The sequence below is a fragment of the Oryctolagus cuniculus genome, chromosome 2 (genome assembly GCF_964237555.1).
Source record: "Oryctolagus cuniculus chromosome 2, mOryCun1.1, whole genome shotgun sequence".
Taxonomy (NCBI): Eukaryota; Metazoa; Chordata; class Mammalia; order Lagomorpha; family Leporidae; genus Oryctolagus; species Oryctolagus cuniculus.
The window spans coordinates 156170420-156189995 of record NC_091433.1 but is presented as its reverse complement, the minus strand read 5'-3'; the positions used below and the strand labels follow the sequence as shown (position 1 = coordinate 156189995).

The 19576-nt window shown below is 42.8% G+C and overlaps 2 protein-coding genes across 5 annotated transcripts in view; one reads left to right on the top strand and one right to left on the bottom strand.

Annotated features, from left to right (window-relative positions):
* The window catches only part of RHOQ (ras homolog family member Q), a 36246-nt gene extending 26746 nt beyond the window's left edge, over positions 1 to 9500 (top strand). Inside the window, exons 4-5 of the mRNA XM_051842945.2 lie at positions 191 to 286; positions 3704 to 9500. Coding sequence (XP_051698905.1) covers positions 191 to 286; positions 3704 to 3859 — 252 coding nt within the window. The 3' untranslated portion in view covers positions 3860 to 9500. The remainder of the gene's footprint in view (positions 1 to 190; positions 287 to 3703) is intronic.
* PIGF (phosphatidylinositol glycan anchor biosynthesis class F) overlaps positions 3951 to 19576 on the bottom strand; it is a 36322-nt gene continuing 20696 nt past the window's right edge. For 3 of the 4 annotated variants that reach the window (XM_008254443.4, XM_008254442.4, XM_008254444.4), the window contains 2 exons: positions 15005 to 15113; positions 3951 to 4343 (listed from right to left, as the gene is read on the bottom strand). In XM_008254443.4, coding sequence (XP_008252665.1) covers positions 4230 to 4343; positions 15005 to 15113 — 223 coding nt within the window. In that variant the 3' untranslated portion in view covers positions 3951 to 4229. Of the gene's footprint in view, positions 4344 to 15000; positions 15114 to 19576 lie in introns of all 4 variants that reach the window. The other variant, XM_051842949.2, reaches the window with a different exon arrangement.

Below are 19576 nucleotides of genomic sequence, written 5' to 3'. Positions count from 1 at the left end.
GCTGACACACAGAGGGACCCCAGGTGTAGCAAATGATGGAAGTGTTTCGTCTGGGCTGCAAGTTACTGAGTTTTATGCTATTTCTAGAAAGCACAGCGCCCAAAGAAAGCAAGCAGTTGTTTTTGCAAATTCAGTTGTCTCATTCAATCTGTTTTTGGTAATATTATGGGATGTTATTGATCTTTCTTAGATTGATCTCCGGGATGACCCCAAAACGTTAGCAAGACTGAATGATATGAAAGAAAAGCCCATATGTGTGGAACAAGGACAGAAGCTAGCAAAAGAGGTATGGAACGTTCGCGGACTTTAAGAGAAGCTGAGATGATGCCAGAAGCCGGTATTTCTTGTGTGCTTACTGTGTGCCGGGCCCTGCGCTGTGCTTGACCGGCGTTGTCTCCTGTCATCCTCGCGCTGACTCAGCGAGGGGAGGCCAATCGTTTCCCCCATGGGCCAGAGAGAACTGGGCTTGGAGCTGACCAGTGACTTGCCCAGGGTCCTGCAGCTCAGACCAGAGCCGGACGCCAGGGCCCAAGCTGTTACACCTGCGCTACATTGCCAGCGGTATTTCCTTAAAAAGTTGCCTACAAAGGTCCTTTCAAAAGTCCATGGAAAAACGCTGCAAAAAGGTTTTGAAACCCATGCATAGTTTTGGCATAAAACACGTCCCCATGAACTTTTTCTTCAACTACCTCTTATATGCATGGATTTCAAAAATGTCTTTGCACCCAAATCAAGTTAATCTTTTCATTCCATTTTCCACCGGTTTTTGTGACACCGTGGTGTAGAAGACGCGTCCGGAACGGTGCTGACGGGATGCTGTCAGCCCTGCTTCCCCGCTGCTGCGTCTTCAGCCGGGGCTCGCGGCGTTAAGGCGGAAAAGGGCCAGAAGATGACAGTTTGAATTTGTGGGGAAAAAAAAAAAAAGATTATGGCCAAGTTTGAAAAGACTTGTGTTGAAATTTCCTCCAGTCTTTTTATGAAAAGAGAACTGAAAACGTGAGCCTTCTGAAAAACGATGTGAGGTGATGCATGCTGTATCTTCTCACTCACAGCGTTCCCCACCCCAAGGCTGGGGGCACTTCTTATCCGCCGGCCCTACCGTTAAGAAATTCGTTTTTTTAAGTGCTGTGACTTTAGTAGGGCTTTTGTGGAAGCAGCATCTGATCGGGGCTTTCTGGGTGTACTAGGAGGAGGCAGAAGACAGCCAGAAAGCTTTGGGGAGGACGCTGCTTCCTAAAGCAGATGTAAATGCCCCGCTGGCAAGTGGCTGTAGGGATTCCACGTGTCCTGTTTTGTAATTGTGGGGAGAGAAGGAATTTCTAAATGCCCTAAAGGTAAAAGTCGTAAGTGGAAGATAGTGATGATTTAGCTACCTAGAAGTTTCCTATCACACGAAATGCCAGGAACAAAATGTAGAAGGCACGTAAACCAATTTGACAAGTGTGGCAAACCAATGGGTAAGCATCCTGCGTACACCGGGCCCTGGCATGTGGATTAACCAAAAAAAGACACTCACCCTCAACAGAGAAGTGGCCAAGCAACAGTAGTGGGAGCTCCACAGCAGTGGGAATTGCAGATTGCATCGAGAGTAAATCTGTTCAAACTCATTTAGTAATCAGATGTCAGTTTAATTTCCACCTAGCAAATTGGCAACAGATGAGAAATGAACCGTAGCCACTGTTCCGAGGGTGCAGGCAAATGGGCGCGCCGCTGGACTGTGTGTTGTTGAATAAAAGCAATCTTGACAGCATGCAAAAGCCTTTAACCTCACGCTCTCATTTGAGCCAGCAATTCTGTATGTAACCATTTATCCCAAGACAATAATTGGGATGTTGGTCAAAGGATATACAGCTCAGTTAGACGGGAGGGGTGGAGCTTCTGAGCACCGCGGCACAGCACAGGGACCACGGTTCAATGACGCTGCATTGTGTGTTTCAACGCTGCTGAGAGTACATTTCCAGCGCTCCGAGCACAGAAGATAATAGGTATTTGAGGCGGCAAATGTGTCAGTGTGATCTAATCATTCCGCACTGTATCCACATAGCAACACTTTGCACCTTACAAGTATGCGCAGTTGTACTTTGTTGATTTATAGTAAGAAAAGGAAATTGTTGGGGATGTGCTCAGCGAGACAGCTCGAGATGCTGCGTTGTTCCTAATGGCAAAGAATGCCCTGCCCCTGTGAAAAGCCTACTGCACTATCTGCTGAGATGTTCAGATCAATTATGTAGTTTCAGGGAAAAAAAAAAGGGGAGTTGCAAAACACAATGACCCCATTTCTAGACCTGTCAGCAGGCCCTGTTGGTCCCATGTTAAAACACTTTCTTCACTTGCCTTCCTCAGTTCCTCTCCTCGGCCTCTCCTCCCTCCTCACTTCCCTGGTCCCAAGTATTGGTGGTGCAGGGCCCCCGCATGCAGCGTGGTGGCTGGCTTTCTTCCTGGGGTTGCTTACGCCCTCTGCCTGTGGGAGCTTCCCAGGGCTGTATGGCTTGAACAGTATCCGGCTGAAGGCAAATCGATGTCTGGCCTGGACCTTGTCCCTACACTGCCAGATGTGGCTATGCAGCCATCATCGAGTGGCTGGACATGTCCAGTGCAGGATTCTTAAGTTTCACCCCCGGGGCCTGTCCTCCCGCTTACTCAGGTCTGCCTTCAGCGCTGAGCCTCGCATTTCAGCAAAATGTGCCGCTCTGCTTCAGACCACACTCGAGTTCAGACACTTCGTCCTGGTCATCTCCCGCTGGCCTGGATTCACTCCAGCGGATCCTAACTCACCTTCTGCTTCTGTGTCTGGGCCCCAGGATGACCTGTTCTCAACTCGGCAGCCAGGGTGGATCTTGAAGTGTACGCTGGGTCAGGGCACTGTTCTGCTCAGTCCTCAGAGTAGCCACCCAGGCCTGGCCCCAGGCCCCTGCCCCTGCCCGCCTCCAGCACTCTGGCCTCCTTGCTGTCGCTCCCTGAGTGGGCATCACTCACTCTCACTGCTTGCAGGGCTCTGCTCCGAGCTCACTCAGTGTGACCCTGCTTACCTCCCGTGTGGTCCCCCCCCAGTGAAGGCTGACCTCCCTCTGAAACACGGTAAGGCAGGACAGGGTCTTCATGGCTCCCTGTGTGTTCTCACAGTGGGCCAGGAAAAGCAAGAGTCAACTGTTGGTGACCACGGGAGGTGAAGTTCTTCGGGCCCTCCCTGGCCTCACTCCCCACCACACCCACTTGCTTACTGCTCCTGCGCGGGCATCTCTGCCTCCCAGGAGCGCTGCCCCAGCTGTCCCTCACCCTCACCGCTCACCTCGCCCTCCCGCCAGCGTCCCCAGGCGTTCCAGGCCCCTCCTTTGGCCTTTCCTCCCTGGAAGGTCCCTCCAGCTGCTTGGCAGTCCCTTCCCGTGTGCCCCTCTCCCCCGGGAGAACCTAAGCCAAAAGTAGGTGCGCACAGCAGCGACTGTGCCCTTTTATTCAGCCCACTGAAGGGTCTCAGCATCTGACCCCAGCTTGATGTATATAAAAGGTGCCCAGTGAATGACGAACGGATGGATTTGGCATCTGGAAAGTGTGCAGGGCTGGCCCTAGTGTTTTAGCAGTCAGTTCGCCCTGCTTCGCTCACTCTCACAGCTCTATTTTATAATTTTGCGTATCGCGATGTATTTGTGTCACACACCAGTTGTACAGAAAAGGTTTTATAGCTCTCTGCTTTTTTCCCTCGCAGATAGGAGCATGCTGCTATGTGGAATGTTCAGCTTTAACCCAGAAGGGATTGAAGACTGTTTTTGATGAGGCTATCATAGCCATTTTAACTCCAAAGAAACACACAGTAAAAAAAAGAATAGGATCAAGATGTATAAACTGTTGTCTGATCACGTGAGAGCCATCTGCGGTGGCCAAGGGAACTGTCCACTTCTCAGATCGCGTCCAAATGCCGCAGCTACACCCAGACCTCTGAAAGAAGGAAGCGGTTTCATGTCCTCAGAATTCTACAGCGTTTATTAAGAATGTTTCTTAAATGTCTAAGAAGCAGCAAACAGCATCTGAAGCCACAATCTATTATAAATACTTTATTTCAACTAGAAGATACAATCTCTCAGGGGTTTCATAGTTTAAAAAGCTACAATCACATCATGTTAACTATGTAAAAAAACAGTGCTGTAAATGGAACTGCTTGGCTTTGACCGTAGACATTTCTGCACAGCCCTTATGGAATCTGCACAAAGAAATATCTTCTCCCTTTGCTCCAATTAATTGTTCTTGTATGTAAGTTGCTTTCTATTCCGGTATATCCAGAGTGGTGACAGAACAAGGCCAGCCACGTAGCCAAAGGTCGCTCCGAGCGTACAGGAGATGGGCCACACCTGCGGAGAGAATGTACGAGATCAAAAAAGAACAAATGTCTTCTTGAGCACAAGTTAAGTGTATCCTAAGTATTTCTATATTAAAGCTTAATGTGCTTTCTTAAAGAATGCCAAAAGTGTAATAAGGTCATACCTGCATTTATCATGAACACTAAAAAATGTACACATTTTAGTTAATGTGCATTCAATTGTATCAAGGCTTCTGCGAATTGTAGATTTAGTTTGCTCCCCAAACTGCATGAGATACAGGCTAAAGTTACAAATTAAAATTTTGGGTCAGAATTTGCCATAATACTGGACTCAATTTAGCTTTCTGAACTAGCTAGTGATTTAAAAAAAAAAAACAAATCTCATATTGGCTGTGTATATGAAATGAAATGGCAAGTGTGTATGCTGACCAAACCACAACAAACTTTAATGTCGTTAAAGAGGAAAGATGTAGAATTCAAGCATGTTCATGGAATTTATAACAGAGCAGCTGCTTCCACAAAACTCTGTAACGTTCCAGATATAGCACGGGAACTACAGCAGAAGTTATAGAACTGTAACTTGCGTATCCACACAGACTGTAAGTTAAACATAATACTGGCTTCCAAACACCCAGTTTTCTCCAGCCGCATTACATCTCACAATATGACATCAAGCCAGAAGTAAACAGTGTTGGTGGATTTCATCTAGATCAGCGTGTGTCGGTCGCTTGTAAAAGGCTCCGTTTAGAACCACAGTTGGAGACAAATCTTCCTGTTCACCTGGGAACTCACGCCGTATACTGGAGCCATCTCTGATCTCTGTCTTGGGGGAACGGGCCATACAGCTGTGCAGGGGTGAACCATCTTACTCACGCTTCCTTTTACCTGACCCGGCTTCCTGTTTGGTCTGCTGTGAAGCTCTGCCTTATTCCAGACAATAGTGTTAGACACACTTCATTGAGAACAGCATAATGCAGTTTAGAGACGTGTAATCAAATCCATCATTTTTCCAGCTTTTCCTACATTTCAACTTGCTGTTGCCTAAATTACGATTTTTTTAAGTCTTTGGTGAGCTTCTGATAACTTCCATGACTTGAGCTTATAGCTATGTCTCTTGCACAGATTGGGTAATGGAACACTAAACTTTTATACTTGAAAATGATAGCCTTAAGTGCTCCTATCAGTCACAAACCTAGGATGTACTGTCTTGTTGTATGTGAGCTTTGTAGAAATTTTTTAAAATAATGAGCATCATCTTCCCTAGTGAAGATGGAGAGTCTACTGGATAAATGGTCTGGAGCTTTCTCTCTGAGCTAGACATTGGATATCTTCTTTCTCCCAAGACATGGTGGTTCACATTAAGTATCATGGCCTTAAATGTGCTCAAGTGAATCTTAAATGTAACCTTCCATTAAATTTTGACCTAATATTTTTAGGTAGAATTGACAAAAATTGCATAAACCAATCAACATATTAGCTAAGCTATCCAACTTATGCTATAAAGGAATTAAGACAGTAAAGTATTATACATTCCCAAGTTGCCTTTGGGGATTTGATGGGATTTTTTTTTTTTTCTTTTTCAAATTCACATCTCTGAAACCCTTCGCACTTGATTTGCTAGCCAATGAAAGTTAAAACCTAGACTCTGTTCTATTCTAAGAGAAACAGATCAGGAAGCTGGAGACATAAACTGGTGTCACCTGTTTCTTGGCGGGCCTCAGTTTCCTCACCTTTCACAAATGGGAGGAAGAACATGATCTCCAGTGTCTCCCGTCAACCCTTAGATTCTCACCTTTCTTATTCACAATAATCATTGTTGGATGTTAACCTTTTGGTTTCACATTCTCAAGATGGTAAAATCATATATTTAGATTATCAGAACTCTAAAGCAAAGATGATTGTATCATCTGAACCTGAGGTGCCTTAGGTACTCTATTGACCTTGATGGGGTTTGGAGTTTCCCATTGCTTATTAAGAGTGTTTCAATTGCTTTGGTTCTTTACTATTTCTGTTTTGCAAAATCCCTTCTGGCCACTTTAACTAAAAACCAAAGATTTGTTTTCTTCATAAGCAGATTGTAGAAAAATTGCCTTATTTGCAGAAGCATGTCTTCATTAAAGGCTTAGGTTTCAAGAGAAATTCAAACTAACCACTGGAATGACTATTTCAAACTAGCGAACTATCTGGGAAATAAAATACTTCAAAAATATCTGATTGACATGAACTTTGCTAGTGAATGCAAATACATTACTTCAAATAAGGTCATGTATGAATGAACTCATAAGAACTTTGTAGTTAATCAGTTTTGCATAAAGAGATTTACCAGTTCTTAAACAATTTTTGGGGCTCCCTGAAATCTTATTTAATACTTTGCTAACTTATACCCTTATTCTATCTCTATAGCTACATTTTAGGTTAGTCTGTGTTGAATTACTGTGTTTCCAATAAGCAGAGCTTGAATTAATGGTTTTTGTTATGAATTATCTTAGTTAACTTACTACATACTGCTTCCATTTGACTTTCATTATTAATTTTCAATACCAAATTAAATACTGGTTTGTTGGTTGTTGCTTTTTAAGTGATTGTTACTTTAACAGTGTCCCTCCTTAACATATGGGGTTACAAATAAAATAATATGCATAGTTCACTATCTATGTAAACCACTGAACTTCTTAGTTTGTATTTAACATTGTATGTGAACATTTGAGAGAATATTCTTTCCTGTTTCCTCATGCTTGTGAGTCTCCTTGTCATCGGCCAAGGGTGAGCACCTGCACTCCCTTAACAAGCTCACTGTCCAGGTGTTGGGAGAATACTAAACCCTGGGGAACGCCAGCTGGATTCTGTGTGAGTCACTGTCACTTCAGCATTGCTTTGTCCTCACACACTTTCACAGACGTTCCTTAAACCACCCAACTTCACCTCCACCTGACAGCCAGATATGAAATCAATGTTTTAAAAGTTTTGTCTAATGCAAGGTTAAGGCTTAGAATCTTTGCTATTTAATGTTATATAAATCCCAAGGAGTCCATGCCATCAGCAGAGTAAAATGCTGGACTGACTTTTAAGATTGTTTGCTAGTAGTGGATCCGCCTTTGTACTTAAAATAATATCTGCTTGACTTTCCTGAAATAAGCAGTCCTTAATTATAACATAGGCATTTTTAAAAGATAATTTAATTTTAATTTTATTTGAAATGCAGAGAACTTCAATCCACTGGCTTGCTCCCCAGGTGCCACAATCAGGTCTGGGCCAGGCCAAAGGCAAGAGCTCCATTCAGGGCACCCACACAAGTGGCAGGGACCCAAGTACTTGAGCCATCTCACCTGATGCCTCCCAGGGTGCACGTTAGCAGGAAGCTGGATTGGACATGGAGGAGCTGGGACTTGAACCCATAACTCTCAGAGGGGATGCAGGCATTCCAAGTGACAGCTTACCCACTGTTCCCTGAGAGTTTCTTTATCTAACGGCAACATTCCTGCTTTTTGTAGAGCAAAATTTTTTTAAAATGGCAAAAGTAGCAGCTCAATAAAGGGAGATAGCAAGACTGCCTAGTGAAAACCACTCCTCGAGCAATTTCAACTAACTTTCTTATTGCTTTAAAGATTTGAAAACTGTATTATGGCAACGGAATTCATATTGACTTGTCAAGCAATCTAGCTTCCTCATGTGTCTTACTAATTAGGTCTTAGGAGCAAGCATTTGGGACAGTGGTTACTCCCATCAGAGTGCCTGGGTTAGAGCCTCTATTCCAGCTTCCTCCTTATTTGCATCCGTGGGAGACAGCAGGTGGTGGCTCAAATACTTGGGGCCCTGCCACCCACTGGGAGAGAGACTGAATGCCTGGTTCAAGGCTTCAGTCTGGCCCAATTGCCATGGTGAATGGGCATTTGGAGAGTGAATCGGTGGATAGGAGATCTCTCTGCCTTTTTAATTAAAATTACTAAAAATCCGATCTTAAAATTTTCTGTCTTTACGTATAGAGATTTTTCTATTCAACATTCTTCATGGCACAAATAGTATTTAAAAATACATGCAGTATATGGGGCTGGCACCATGGCTCACTTGGTTAGTCCTCCACCTGTGGCGCTGGCATCCCCTATGAACACCAGGTTCTAGTCCTGGTTGCTCCTCTTCCAGTCCAGCTCTCTGCTGTGGCCTGGGAGTGCAGTGGAGGATGGCCCAAATCCTTGGGTCCCTGCACCTGCATGGGAGACCAGGAGGAAGCACCTGGCTCCTGGCTTCAGATCGTCGTAATTCTGGCCATAGCAACCATTTGGAGGGTGAACCAACAGAAGGAAGACCTTGCTCTCTGTCTCCCTCTCTCTCACTGTCTAACTTTATCTGTCAAATAAAAAAAAAATACATGTAGTACCAAACAGATGACTCAGTTGCATTACCACAAACATTTCTCCAAATTCTGTTTAATGAAAACAGAAAACTTCTAACAGACATTCATGGAAAGGAAGTCGTTCACAAGTGTTTGACACCAAAATGACAATCTTTTCATCCAGTTTTAAAAAATCAAATTTTTGGCCAGCACCACAGCTCACTTGGCTAATCCTCCACCTGCAGCAATGGCACTCCGGGTTCTAGTCCCAGTTGGGGCGCCGGTTCTGTCCCGGTTGCTCCTCTTCCAGTCCAGCTCTCTGCTGTGGCCCCGGAAGACAGTGGAGGATGGCCCAAGTGCTTAGGCCCTGCACCCGCATGGGAGACCAGGAGGAAGCACCTGGCTCCTGGCTTCAGATCAGCGCAGTGCCGGCTGTAGCAGCTATTTGGGGGTTGAACCAATGGAAGGAAGACCTTTCTCTCTGTCTCTCTCTCTCACTGTCTAACTCTGCCTGTCAAAAAAAAATCAAATTTTTTAAAAAATTATCAAATAGAATAACCCTTGTTGCATAAAAATACAATACAACCTAAGTGGGTACAAATGAAAATTACCATGAAAAAGAAACCCTTCTAAAACCTGAGTGGCTGGGAAGGAGAACTATTATCTATTATTGTCTTCTCTCTGCATCAAGTGACTCCTTGTTATGTATCTTCCATCATAAACTCAAAAAGGCCAATATTCTCTTAAAATAATTATGCTGGAAAGCGGTTCTTTAAAAAGTTCATGAAAATGTGTACTGGAAAAACTCTGCATGGATTTCAAAAAATTTTGTGCCAAAATAAACACCTCTTATTTCCACTTTTGCATGAACTTTCTGAAGTCCCCTTGTGCGTGTGCAGAGAATCAACCTGGCTGCCGTTCTCTGGCTATAGAGCGTACTGCTGTGTGTCCTCCAAACACTCTCTAAGGCCAAGAGGATCTCGGGAGAGTTATACATGGGTCTCCAGGCAGAACTCCTGTCCAAGTCTTGCTACTAGGCCTGGCCCCAATTCATGCAAATAGGTTGGCCTGGCGGGCACTACTCTCACAGGACTGATCCATTCACAGAGCACAAGCAACGCACATACTGTCACAAGCAGCTTTTAAATCCACAACTGCTTCCTGTCAGTTAAGTGTTCTATGTGCCCCTCCCTCCTGAAAACATAAATCATATTCATACAAATTAATATTTTATTTGGGTCTAAAACAATACAATCTCTTTGGTAAAAAGAAATACCAATTAACCTAAAAACATGCAACTCTTCAATCAACCAAATCTATAATCTTATTTTTATCTCTCCTTTCTGCAATTTGCAATAATTCATTTAGTTATAATCCTATGATTTCAAATTTCAATATAAGAAATTATCTGCCATCTGTGACTTAAGAAAATTCATATATCTGTTTGACAAATATTAAATTTTCTCCTGGTAAAACTGGAGGGAAAAATTTAAATACAACAATGTCATATTTATGTGGTATTGGATAGGAATACGTACAAATATTTTTAACAATTTAAAATCTTTAAAATATCAGGTGTTTACAATTCCAAAGTTTCAAAGTCAGTTGATTATAATATTTTACTATTATTAAATCAATTTTACTTTTTAAGTTTAAGAACGAAGTATCTTAGAAAAGACCTGATTATCTGGTCTAATTCCTTTCAGAGGTAGTGACATTGAAGTCCATTGTTTAAACACATTTGTGGGGCCTGGGGGCACAAAAGCATTGTATATTAGCTTAAATCATCCTCCCAAAGACATATTAAATTATGGCCTAAAATTCAGGCACCACCAGGGTGGTCCTGGCATTTAAAGGAAACAGCAAAGAAAAGAAATGCCATATAATAATTACTTGGGCTATACCAAAGAGATCCAAGCTATGGCCATCTTGAACAAAGGAAAGCTATGTTCCAAGTCTCCAGGGATGAAGGGGACCATGTTGCAGTGGGGTTCTTGTTTGAGTTTTATGTCTCTGGCCAGCCAAGTAATTCTAAGCAAGATGTGTTCTCCTCCCTCCCACACTTTGACTTTCTAGTATATAAAAAGAAATGAAAGTGGTCAGCATTCAGCTACCTGTGTGATAGTGCCAAACCGCATGTGTGGCACACTATCTGCAAATGTTACCCTTTTTGCTGTTATCTCCGAAGTCAAACAGGATTGAATATTATGTGAAATCCAAACAGCCTGAACCAGTGTAACAATTCTAGAGAAACCAAAAAATTAACCATCAGCTCAACTAACTGAAGTGCTGCTGGGCACAAATAAAACAGAGACAACACAAATGAAACCTCAACTAATGCAATTTGCATTTTTGGGGAGGAATGCTACAAATATAATCATTAAACCACTTTCATAAGTCACAAATGCCTACAAGGTTATGCAGAAATTATCAGATGCTAAGTATCTTAGAAGGATTTTATAATTTAAGCCTCATTGGCTGGTGCCGCGGATCACTAGGCTAATCCTCCGCTTTGCGGCGCCGGCACACCGGGTTCTAGTCCTGGTCAGGGCGCCGGATTCTGTCCCGGTTGCCCCTCTTCCAGGCCAGCTCTCTGCTGTGGTCAGGGAGTGCAGTGGAGGATGGCCCAAGTGCTTGGACCCTGCACCCCATGGGAGACCAGGAGAAGTACCTGGCTCCTGCCATTGGATCACCGCGGTGCGCCGGCCGCAGCGCGCCGGCCGTGGCAGCCATTGGAGGGTGAACCAACAGCAAAGGAAGACCTTTCTCTCTGTCTCTCTCTCTCACTGTCCACTCTGCCTGGCAAAAAAAAAAAAAAAAAATTTAAGCCTCACTAGCAAGTGGCAGAGCCAGGATTTGAACTCAGTGATCTGTTACCAGAGCTCTTAATCATCATGTTATCTGAGTATCTATTAACAAAACATGTGAGTTTAAAAACCTCATGGTCAATTTCCCTTGCTCAGAATAACCAACAACACTTCTTATCAGATCACTATCTTGGCCAGCGCTGTGGCTCACTAGGCTAATCCTCTGCCTGCGGCACCGGCATCCTGGGTTCTAGTCCTGGTTGGGGTGCCGGTTCTGTCCCAGTTGCTCCTCTTCCAGTCCAGCTCTCTGCTGTGGCCCGGGAAGGCAGTGGAGGATGGCCCAAGTCCTTGGACCCTGCACCTGCATGGGAGACCAGGAGGAAGCACCTGGCTCCTGGCTTTGGATCGGCAGAGCGCGCTGGCCGTAGCAGCCATTTGGGGGGTGAACCAATGGAAGGAAGACCTTTCTGTCTGTCTGTCTCTCTCTAACTCTGCCTTTAAAAAAATTTAAAAAAATAAAAATAAATATTTTCTAATATGACAAAGACGACCAACAACAGAGGGTAGCACCCTACCGTATTCTCTTTATCAAATGCCCTGCTGCCTTCTACAGAGAAAGGCTTCCCCCAACTATACAGACTGGACATTACTTAAAATCATTTAAGATTTATATTAAGAAAAAAAAACTTTTCCACAGAAAAGACATTTTCAAAAGGCCTTCTAATTCAATGAAGAAATAACTTTTAAAATACAAATATGCTAAAATGTCTCATAGAACTCTCATCCTTAACCATCTTTTGCTTGTATTCAGGAACATTATACAAAGTCAAATTTGAGTTCAAGGTAGAGAAAATGGATGAAAACATGTTAACAGCTGATGTGGGATGTTGGGTGTGTGTGCATGTGTGGCCTTAAAGAAAGTATAACTGCTTAACCACACACTCTGGTTTCTCTGACTAGACTATAAATAAAGCCAGGCCACAATCCAGAAATGCTTGCTTTACCAAAAATCTATCAAATATGTATTAGGTTACAAGGCACAGAGAACTAAAAGCCTTTAAAATAGTTTACATAATAAAGTTTATGAAGTACTTGCAATCTTGTGAAACTTTGCTTTGGCATAATCTTCATTTTTCAGAAATGCCTTATTCTTTCATATGATTACTACTTCTCTGGTAGATTCTGTCAGTGCCAGAAGCCATACTGAACACTGGTTCTGTGTAGTGAGGGTGATTAGTATACAAATAACAGCAATAAAAACAAACGGCAACCAGGTTTGCTAAAAACAAAAGCTGAGAGAGAAAAATAAAAACCTCCTCATTTCTCTAGTTGAATAGCACATAGCTGCTAAAAGGCAGATGGACAGATGAGTATTAGATGAATAAAAGATTTTTAATTATAGACCAATTCCATCATTCCCTTAACAGTGTTATCATAATTTAAAAAGATGAAAGTGAACAAGTGGGTCATTAACTTAGAATATTCTAACCTAACAGCAAAGATGATTGAACAGCCAGTATTATTCCAACTGAATGAACCATTCTTAATGAGACCAACATTTTGTTATATATGTAAATTAGCTAGCTGGAAAAAGTAATTCAAGTGGAATTCTACATTAATCTTAAAAGTCTAATATTGATTTGGTTCCAGCTCACCCTTACTGTAAATAAACACTGAGGTAGAAAAACGAATCAATAGCTGAAAGCCTGTACAAAAGTGAGTAATTGGCTTTTAAATAATTAACATACACATTTTCTAAGCAAACATAAACCCACATTTCATACGCACATCTACTTCCTATGATTCATTTTCTACTATCTGCATGGTCTTGGAAATAGAACACTGAAATGTGTCTAAGACATCAAACTTTTACACTCTAAAATATCCCATCTATTCACACACTGATACATGGAAGATGGCCCAAGTGCTTGGGCCCCACACCTACATGGGAGACCCAGAAGAAACTCCTTGCTCTTGGCTTTGGATCAGCTCGGCTCCAGTTGTTCCGGCCATTTGGGGAGTGAACTAGTGGATGGAAGACCTCTCTCTGCCTCTGCCTCTTTGTGACTTTGCCTTTCAACTAAATAAACAAATCTTTAAAAAAAAATTTAGAAAAATCCTTGAAGTTATAGATTCAAAGATGCTAATCACAGTAGTGCTTATTATAGTAATATATTGGCATAATCTAAATGGTCAATAGTGAATTTATTAAACTTTATATTGGCTTACTACAATGTCTTTAAAAAAATCAAAACAAATTATCTACTAGCTCAGTGACCTTGGAAATGTTCCTTATCATTTAGGTGTCGGTTTTGTCATCTGTAAAATGGGGATAAAAAGAGTACTTATTTGACAGTACTTTACCAAGCATATTGACTTGACCCCATTATGATAGGAAAGGAAAAATCTGGTATTTACTAGCTTCTTCTGATATCTCATACCTTTACTGCAAAAATTACTGTGCTATATGCTTTTTATTTTTTAAAAAAGATTTATTTATTCATGTATTTGAAAGAGGCAGAGGTAGAGAGAAACAGAAGTCTTCCATCCACTGGTTCACTCCCCAGATGGCTGCCAACGGCTAGAACTGGGCTGATCCAAAGCCAGCAGCCATGAGCTTCCTCTAGGTCTCCCACACAGGTACATGGGCCCAAGGACCTGGGCCATCTTCTACTGCTTCCCAGGCCATAACAGAGATCTGGATCAGAAGTGGAGCAGCCGGGACTCAAACTGGTGCCCCTATACAATGCTGGCATTGCAGGTGGTGGCTTTACCCGCTATGCCACAGCGCCGGCCCCACTATATGCTTTTTAAGATCAATATTCAATTTGGCCATCAATCAAGTTAAGAAAACATAAATCTAGGCCGGCGCCGCGGCTCACTAGGCTAATCCTCCGCCTTGCGGCGCCGACACACCGGGTTCTAGTCCCGGTCAGGGCGCTGGATTCTGTCCCGGTTGCCCCTCTTCCAGGCCAGCTCTCTGCTGTGGCCAGGGAGTGCAGTGGAGGATGGCCCAGGTGCTTGGGCCCTGCACCTCATGGGAGACCAGGAAAAGCACCTGGCTCCTGGCTCCTGCCATCGGATCAGCGCGGTGAGCTGGCCGCCGCGCGCCGGCCACGGCGGCCATTGGAGGGTGAACCAACGGCAAAGGAAGACCTTTCTCTCTGTCTCTCTCTCTCACTGTCCACTCTGCCTGTCAAAAAAAAACAAAAAAAAACATAAATCTAAAACAAAATGACAGTAAACATAAAAGTTGATAATAGGGAATTTTGGCACCTTCCCTCTGAATTATTAAAATTATCTCTAATATGTAGCCACAAAATAAGCTTATTTATTCCTACATATATGTAGAAAAAATAATTTAAAAGAAAAAAGGCAACCTAGATGCTGTGACACTGGGACAAGTCCCAAAGAAGCAGCCTAGAATACAACAACAGAGGGAGTCAGTATCTCTCCTTAACTGAACAACAAACAGGATACACAACAGCTTGCTTCATCAGCTTTGGGATCATTGTACAAACAGGTATCTTGAAGCTTTAAGTAACTAACACCAACCTGCCATGGTCTTCCCCAATCCAAGGGAATAGGAAATGCTCCAAGCCATGCTCCTATAAAACTAGCAATTGTAGTGATCTGGAGACTATTCTCCCAAATGGATGAAACTCTGTAAAACACAAATATGCAAATCATTAGTGGTATACCTGGGTATCTTAGCTGCTGGAGATTAAACAAGCAGTAACACAAATGAATATGTTTTCTGTTCATTTAAAATGAACATCTCAATTTGACAAGCAGAAATTTACCATCAACTGTTGACAATTAATTAGTAAGAAGATATAAATGTATTTCCATAATACACACTCAGTACAAGTCAAACATTATACAAGCGCATTTGCAGTGATACCCAAGTCTTCCTACCACTCTTATCAATTCCTGGTTTCCTGTCTCAGAGACTACTGCTGTTACCAAACTATTACATATCCTTGCAAAAATATTTTATGCATGTACTAACAGTTTCTTTTTAAAGGATATTCTATTTGCATTAAGTGCAATGCACACATGTAATATATCCTCCCAAACAAAACTCCAGTGCATCATGTTATAAATTCAATTTTGTTTTTTTCTTTGTTAACAGCTATAATATTATTATACTGTTTCAGACAGTACTCATTTATTCAACTATTCTTTCTTATGATACATTTCACTTACATAAACCAACTGTACAAATGGTGTACTGAAAGTACACATCCAAGGCTGGTGTTGTGGCACAGCTGGTTAAGCCACTGCCTGTGACACTGGCATCCATATGAGCACTGGTTCAAGTTCCAGCTGCTCCACTTTGGATCCAGTTCCTTACTAATAAGCCTGGGAAGGCAGCCAAAGATGACCCAAATACTTGGGCACCTACCACCCACATAGGAGACCCAGATGGATTTCCAGGCTGCTGGCTTCCCCCTGGCCCAGTCCCAGGCTTTGTGGCCTTTTAGGGAGTCAATCAGCAGATGAAAGATCTAATTCTGCCTCCTAAATAAATAAATATATCATTTTTAAAAAATGGAAGTACACATCCAAGAGTGTAAAGGTGAAAAGACTTGAATCTTCCATTCTCTTAGGAGGTTTTAGTTTTAGCCTGCCCCTTACATGCAAACTATCACATTTAAGATGAGGCTGGACACAGTACAGTAAAAGCCCCCACAATGCAGTAAGCAGGGTCCAAACATTCAATTACTTAAAAAGCAGAGTGGAGTTACTGTGAAGTTTAGAAAAGCAGCATGTTCTGACTAGAAAACGTTTTGCTGGATGATTTCTCTCATTAGAAATAGGCCAATTCCGGCACCTGCGGCGCCAGCACACCGAGTTCTAGTCCCGGTCGGGGTGCTGGATTCTGTCCTGGTTGCTCCTCTTCCTGTCCAGCCCTCTGCTGTGGCCAGGGAGTGCAGTGGAGGATGGCCCAAGTGCTTAGGCCCTGCACCCGCATGGGAGACCAGGAGAAGCAACGGTGCGCTGGCCACAGCGGCCATTGGGGTGAGAACCAATGGAAAAGGAAGACCTTTCTCTCTGTCTCTCTCTCTCACTGTCCACTCTGCCTGTCAAAAAAAAAAAAAAAAAAAAAAAAAAGAAAGAAAGAAAAAGAAATAGGCCAATTATTACACACAAAATGTGTGCTGAATTAAGGAATTTCCAAATGATAAGTCAGTTGGTACACCAATCCTTCTGTCACCTGTCCATTTTACACCCCTACAGGCACAAGGTTAGAGCCTTAGCTTGCTTCTGTTGAGAAGAACTGGGGCTTAAAGCAGTCATTGTATATCCAAGTTTGTATTATTTGCTGGCCTTTCCTGTTCTTCTTCTTTTTCTTTTAGATTATTTATTTGAGAGGCAGAGTTACAGAGAGGGAGTAACAGAGAGATCTTCCATACACTGGTTCACTCCTCAAATGGCCGTAACAGCCAAAGCTGGGCTGATCTGAAGACAGGAGCCAGCAGCTTCTTCCGGGTCTCCCATGTAGGAACGGGGTCCCAAGCACTTGGGCCATCTTCTGCTGCTTTCCCAGGCGCATTAGCAGGGAGCTAGATCAGAGGTAGAGCAGCCAGGACTTGAACCCGCATCGCAAGTGAACACTTAACCACAATGCCAGCCCCATCTCTTTAAATTTATATAGTAGCTATATTTAGAGTCATGCAGTAACTATCAATCCAAGTCAGTTTCTTCAACTAGGATTCAACAGAACAGAAATTTGTTCCCATCTTGGAGGGAGAAAAACTGGCTGAGTCAAATGTAAAGAGAGAACTGCACTGCTCAGGCAAGTTTCAGGATTTTCTAGGGTAATTTTGGATGATACATGGCTGCAAATGCTGCCCAGCCTCCACTACACACAGCTCCTATGTTCTGCAGCACAGAAAATGAAGTTCTTGGAGAGACAGTGTGGGAGGGGAAGAACAGATTTTATCCTGTCAGGGAGAGTTTACCTTCTCTATTTTATGGCAGAGGAGCAAGTTCAGCTGGCTTTAAAAAAATAGGCACTACTAGGTATGGAACTGGAGAACTGGAGAAAAGGCTGCACTGCACTTCAGAGAACATGGGTAAGACTGGGTGAGATCACAAGGCTGGAAAAGGAGGTTAGCGTTAGGATGTTTTAAAATATTAGATTTATTGAGCCTGGTCAAAACTTATCCTATAATTTTTTTTCCAGCCATACAATTCACTCCTTTACAGTTCACAACTCAACGGTTTTTGTACATTCACAGAGCTGTGCAGCTACCACATCACTCCAAAAAGAAACCCTTTACCCATTAGTAGTGACTTCCTATTTCTTCCTCACCCTACCCCCAAACCTTCCTCAGGCCCAGGCAACCACTAAGCTCGGTCTCTATGGATATGCCTATTCTGGACATTTCACACAATGGACTCACACAATGTGCAGTATTTTTTCCCCACTCAGCATCATGTTCAGGGCTCCTCCACGTTGTTGCCCGTGTCAGTGCCTGCTGCCTTTTTATGGCTCAATCCTGTTCCCATGGATGAACATTCCACATTTTAGCCACTCAACAGTGGACATTTGGGTTGTTTCAACTTTGTGGCTACTATGAATAATGAAGCCATTGACATTCACGTACATGTTGCTGTGTGGATGTGCATTTTGATTTCTCATGGGATTATAACCCAGAAGTGAATTGTTGGGTCGTTTGGCAACTCTATGTTTAATGTTTTAAGGAACTGCCGACTGTTCTCCAAAGTGACTGAACTATTTTAAATTCTCACAAGTGGCATATGAGGGTTCCAGTTTTTCCATATCCTCCTAACACTTGTCATTACCTTTCTGGATTATAGCCATTCTAGTGGGTGTGAAATGGTATCTCACGGTAGTAGATTTAGGAACGTCTTGAGTGTCAAACTAAAGGAGCCACAGAAGGTCCCAAATCAAGGCAGTAAAATGATCAGAACTGTTTCAAAAAGACTAATATGCATTCTCACACTTCTGAACTCTATGATCCTTGGACAGGATATGGGTCTTCACATTTTTCACTGTTTCAGCACCTCTGTGGATATCTTATGCTATTAAAATAAAGCATGGGGCCGGCGCTATGGCCTAGCAGGTAAAGCCGCCACCTGCAGTGCCAGCAAATGATATGGACGCAGTTTGAGACCTGGCTGCTCCACTTCCGATCCAGCTCTCTGCTCCTGGCTCCTGACTTCAGATCAATCTCTGGCCGTTGCAGCCATTTCAGGAGTGAACCACTGAGTGGAAGACCTCTTTCTCCTTCTGCCTCTGTAACTCTGCCTTTCATTTCTGCCTAAACTCTCCTAAGAATGTTTTTCCTTAGTCTTTTGCTTGAGACTATTATTTTGAACTACTCTCTACTTCTCTAACCTTTTAATTCATTTTCCCTATCTCTGCCTTTTTGTTTGACTAAGGGATCTTTTCAACTTTGTCTCTACTTCTGTTCAATTTCTTTGATGCCCTATTTTTATTTCCCAAGAGCTTTCTTGTTCTCTGAGCATTTCTTTTGACCGCCTCCTGTTCACACTTATGGATGTAAAAATGTAATTTTTTGAGAGTTATGATTTTTTAATCTTTGTATTGCCTTTATCTCCACTGAGCTTCTCATTGTTTTCATTTCTGGATTTCATTTGAGGCAGTCCTCAAAGTGGTGATTCTTTATTTCTCTTTCTATTAAAATGTCATCTAGGAAATGTAAGACTGGGCAAACCTAGAGACAGAAAAACCCATCTGTGGTTGCCTGAGCTGTGGATGGGGGAGAACGATGGTAACAGGGAATGGCTGCTAAGAGAACAGCTTCTTTTTGGTGTGACGAAATGTCACTGACCTAGACTGTGCCAACAGCTGGATGACCATCTCTACTAAAAACCAATGAGTTACACACTTTAAGTGGGTGAATTTTATGGTGTGCAGTTACAACACAATAAAGCTATCTAAAAATAAGAACAAGGCAAAACACTAAACAAACCGTTGACTTGAGGCTCACTCTGTGTGAGTAGGATGATTCAACCCACAGGCTGCCCTGAGAGGACCCTCAAATGCCAGTTTTTGTAAGTTTTCTTTTGTATCATTTTCCCCAGAGTGAAATATTTCAGTGTTCTACCTAGATGGCATAAACCTGGCTG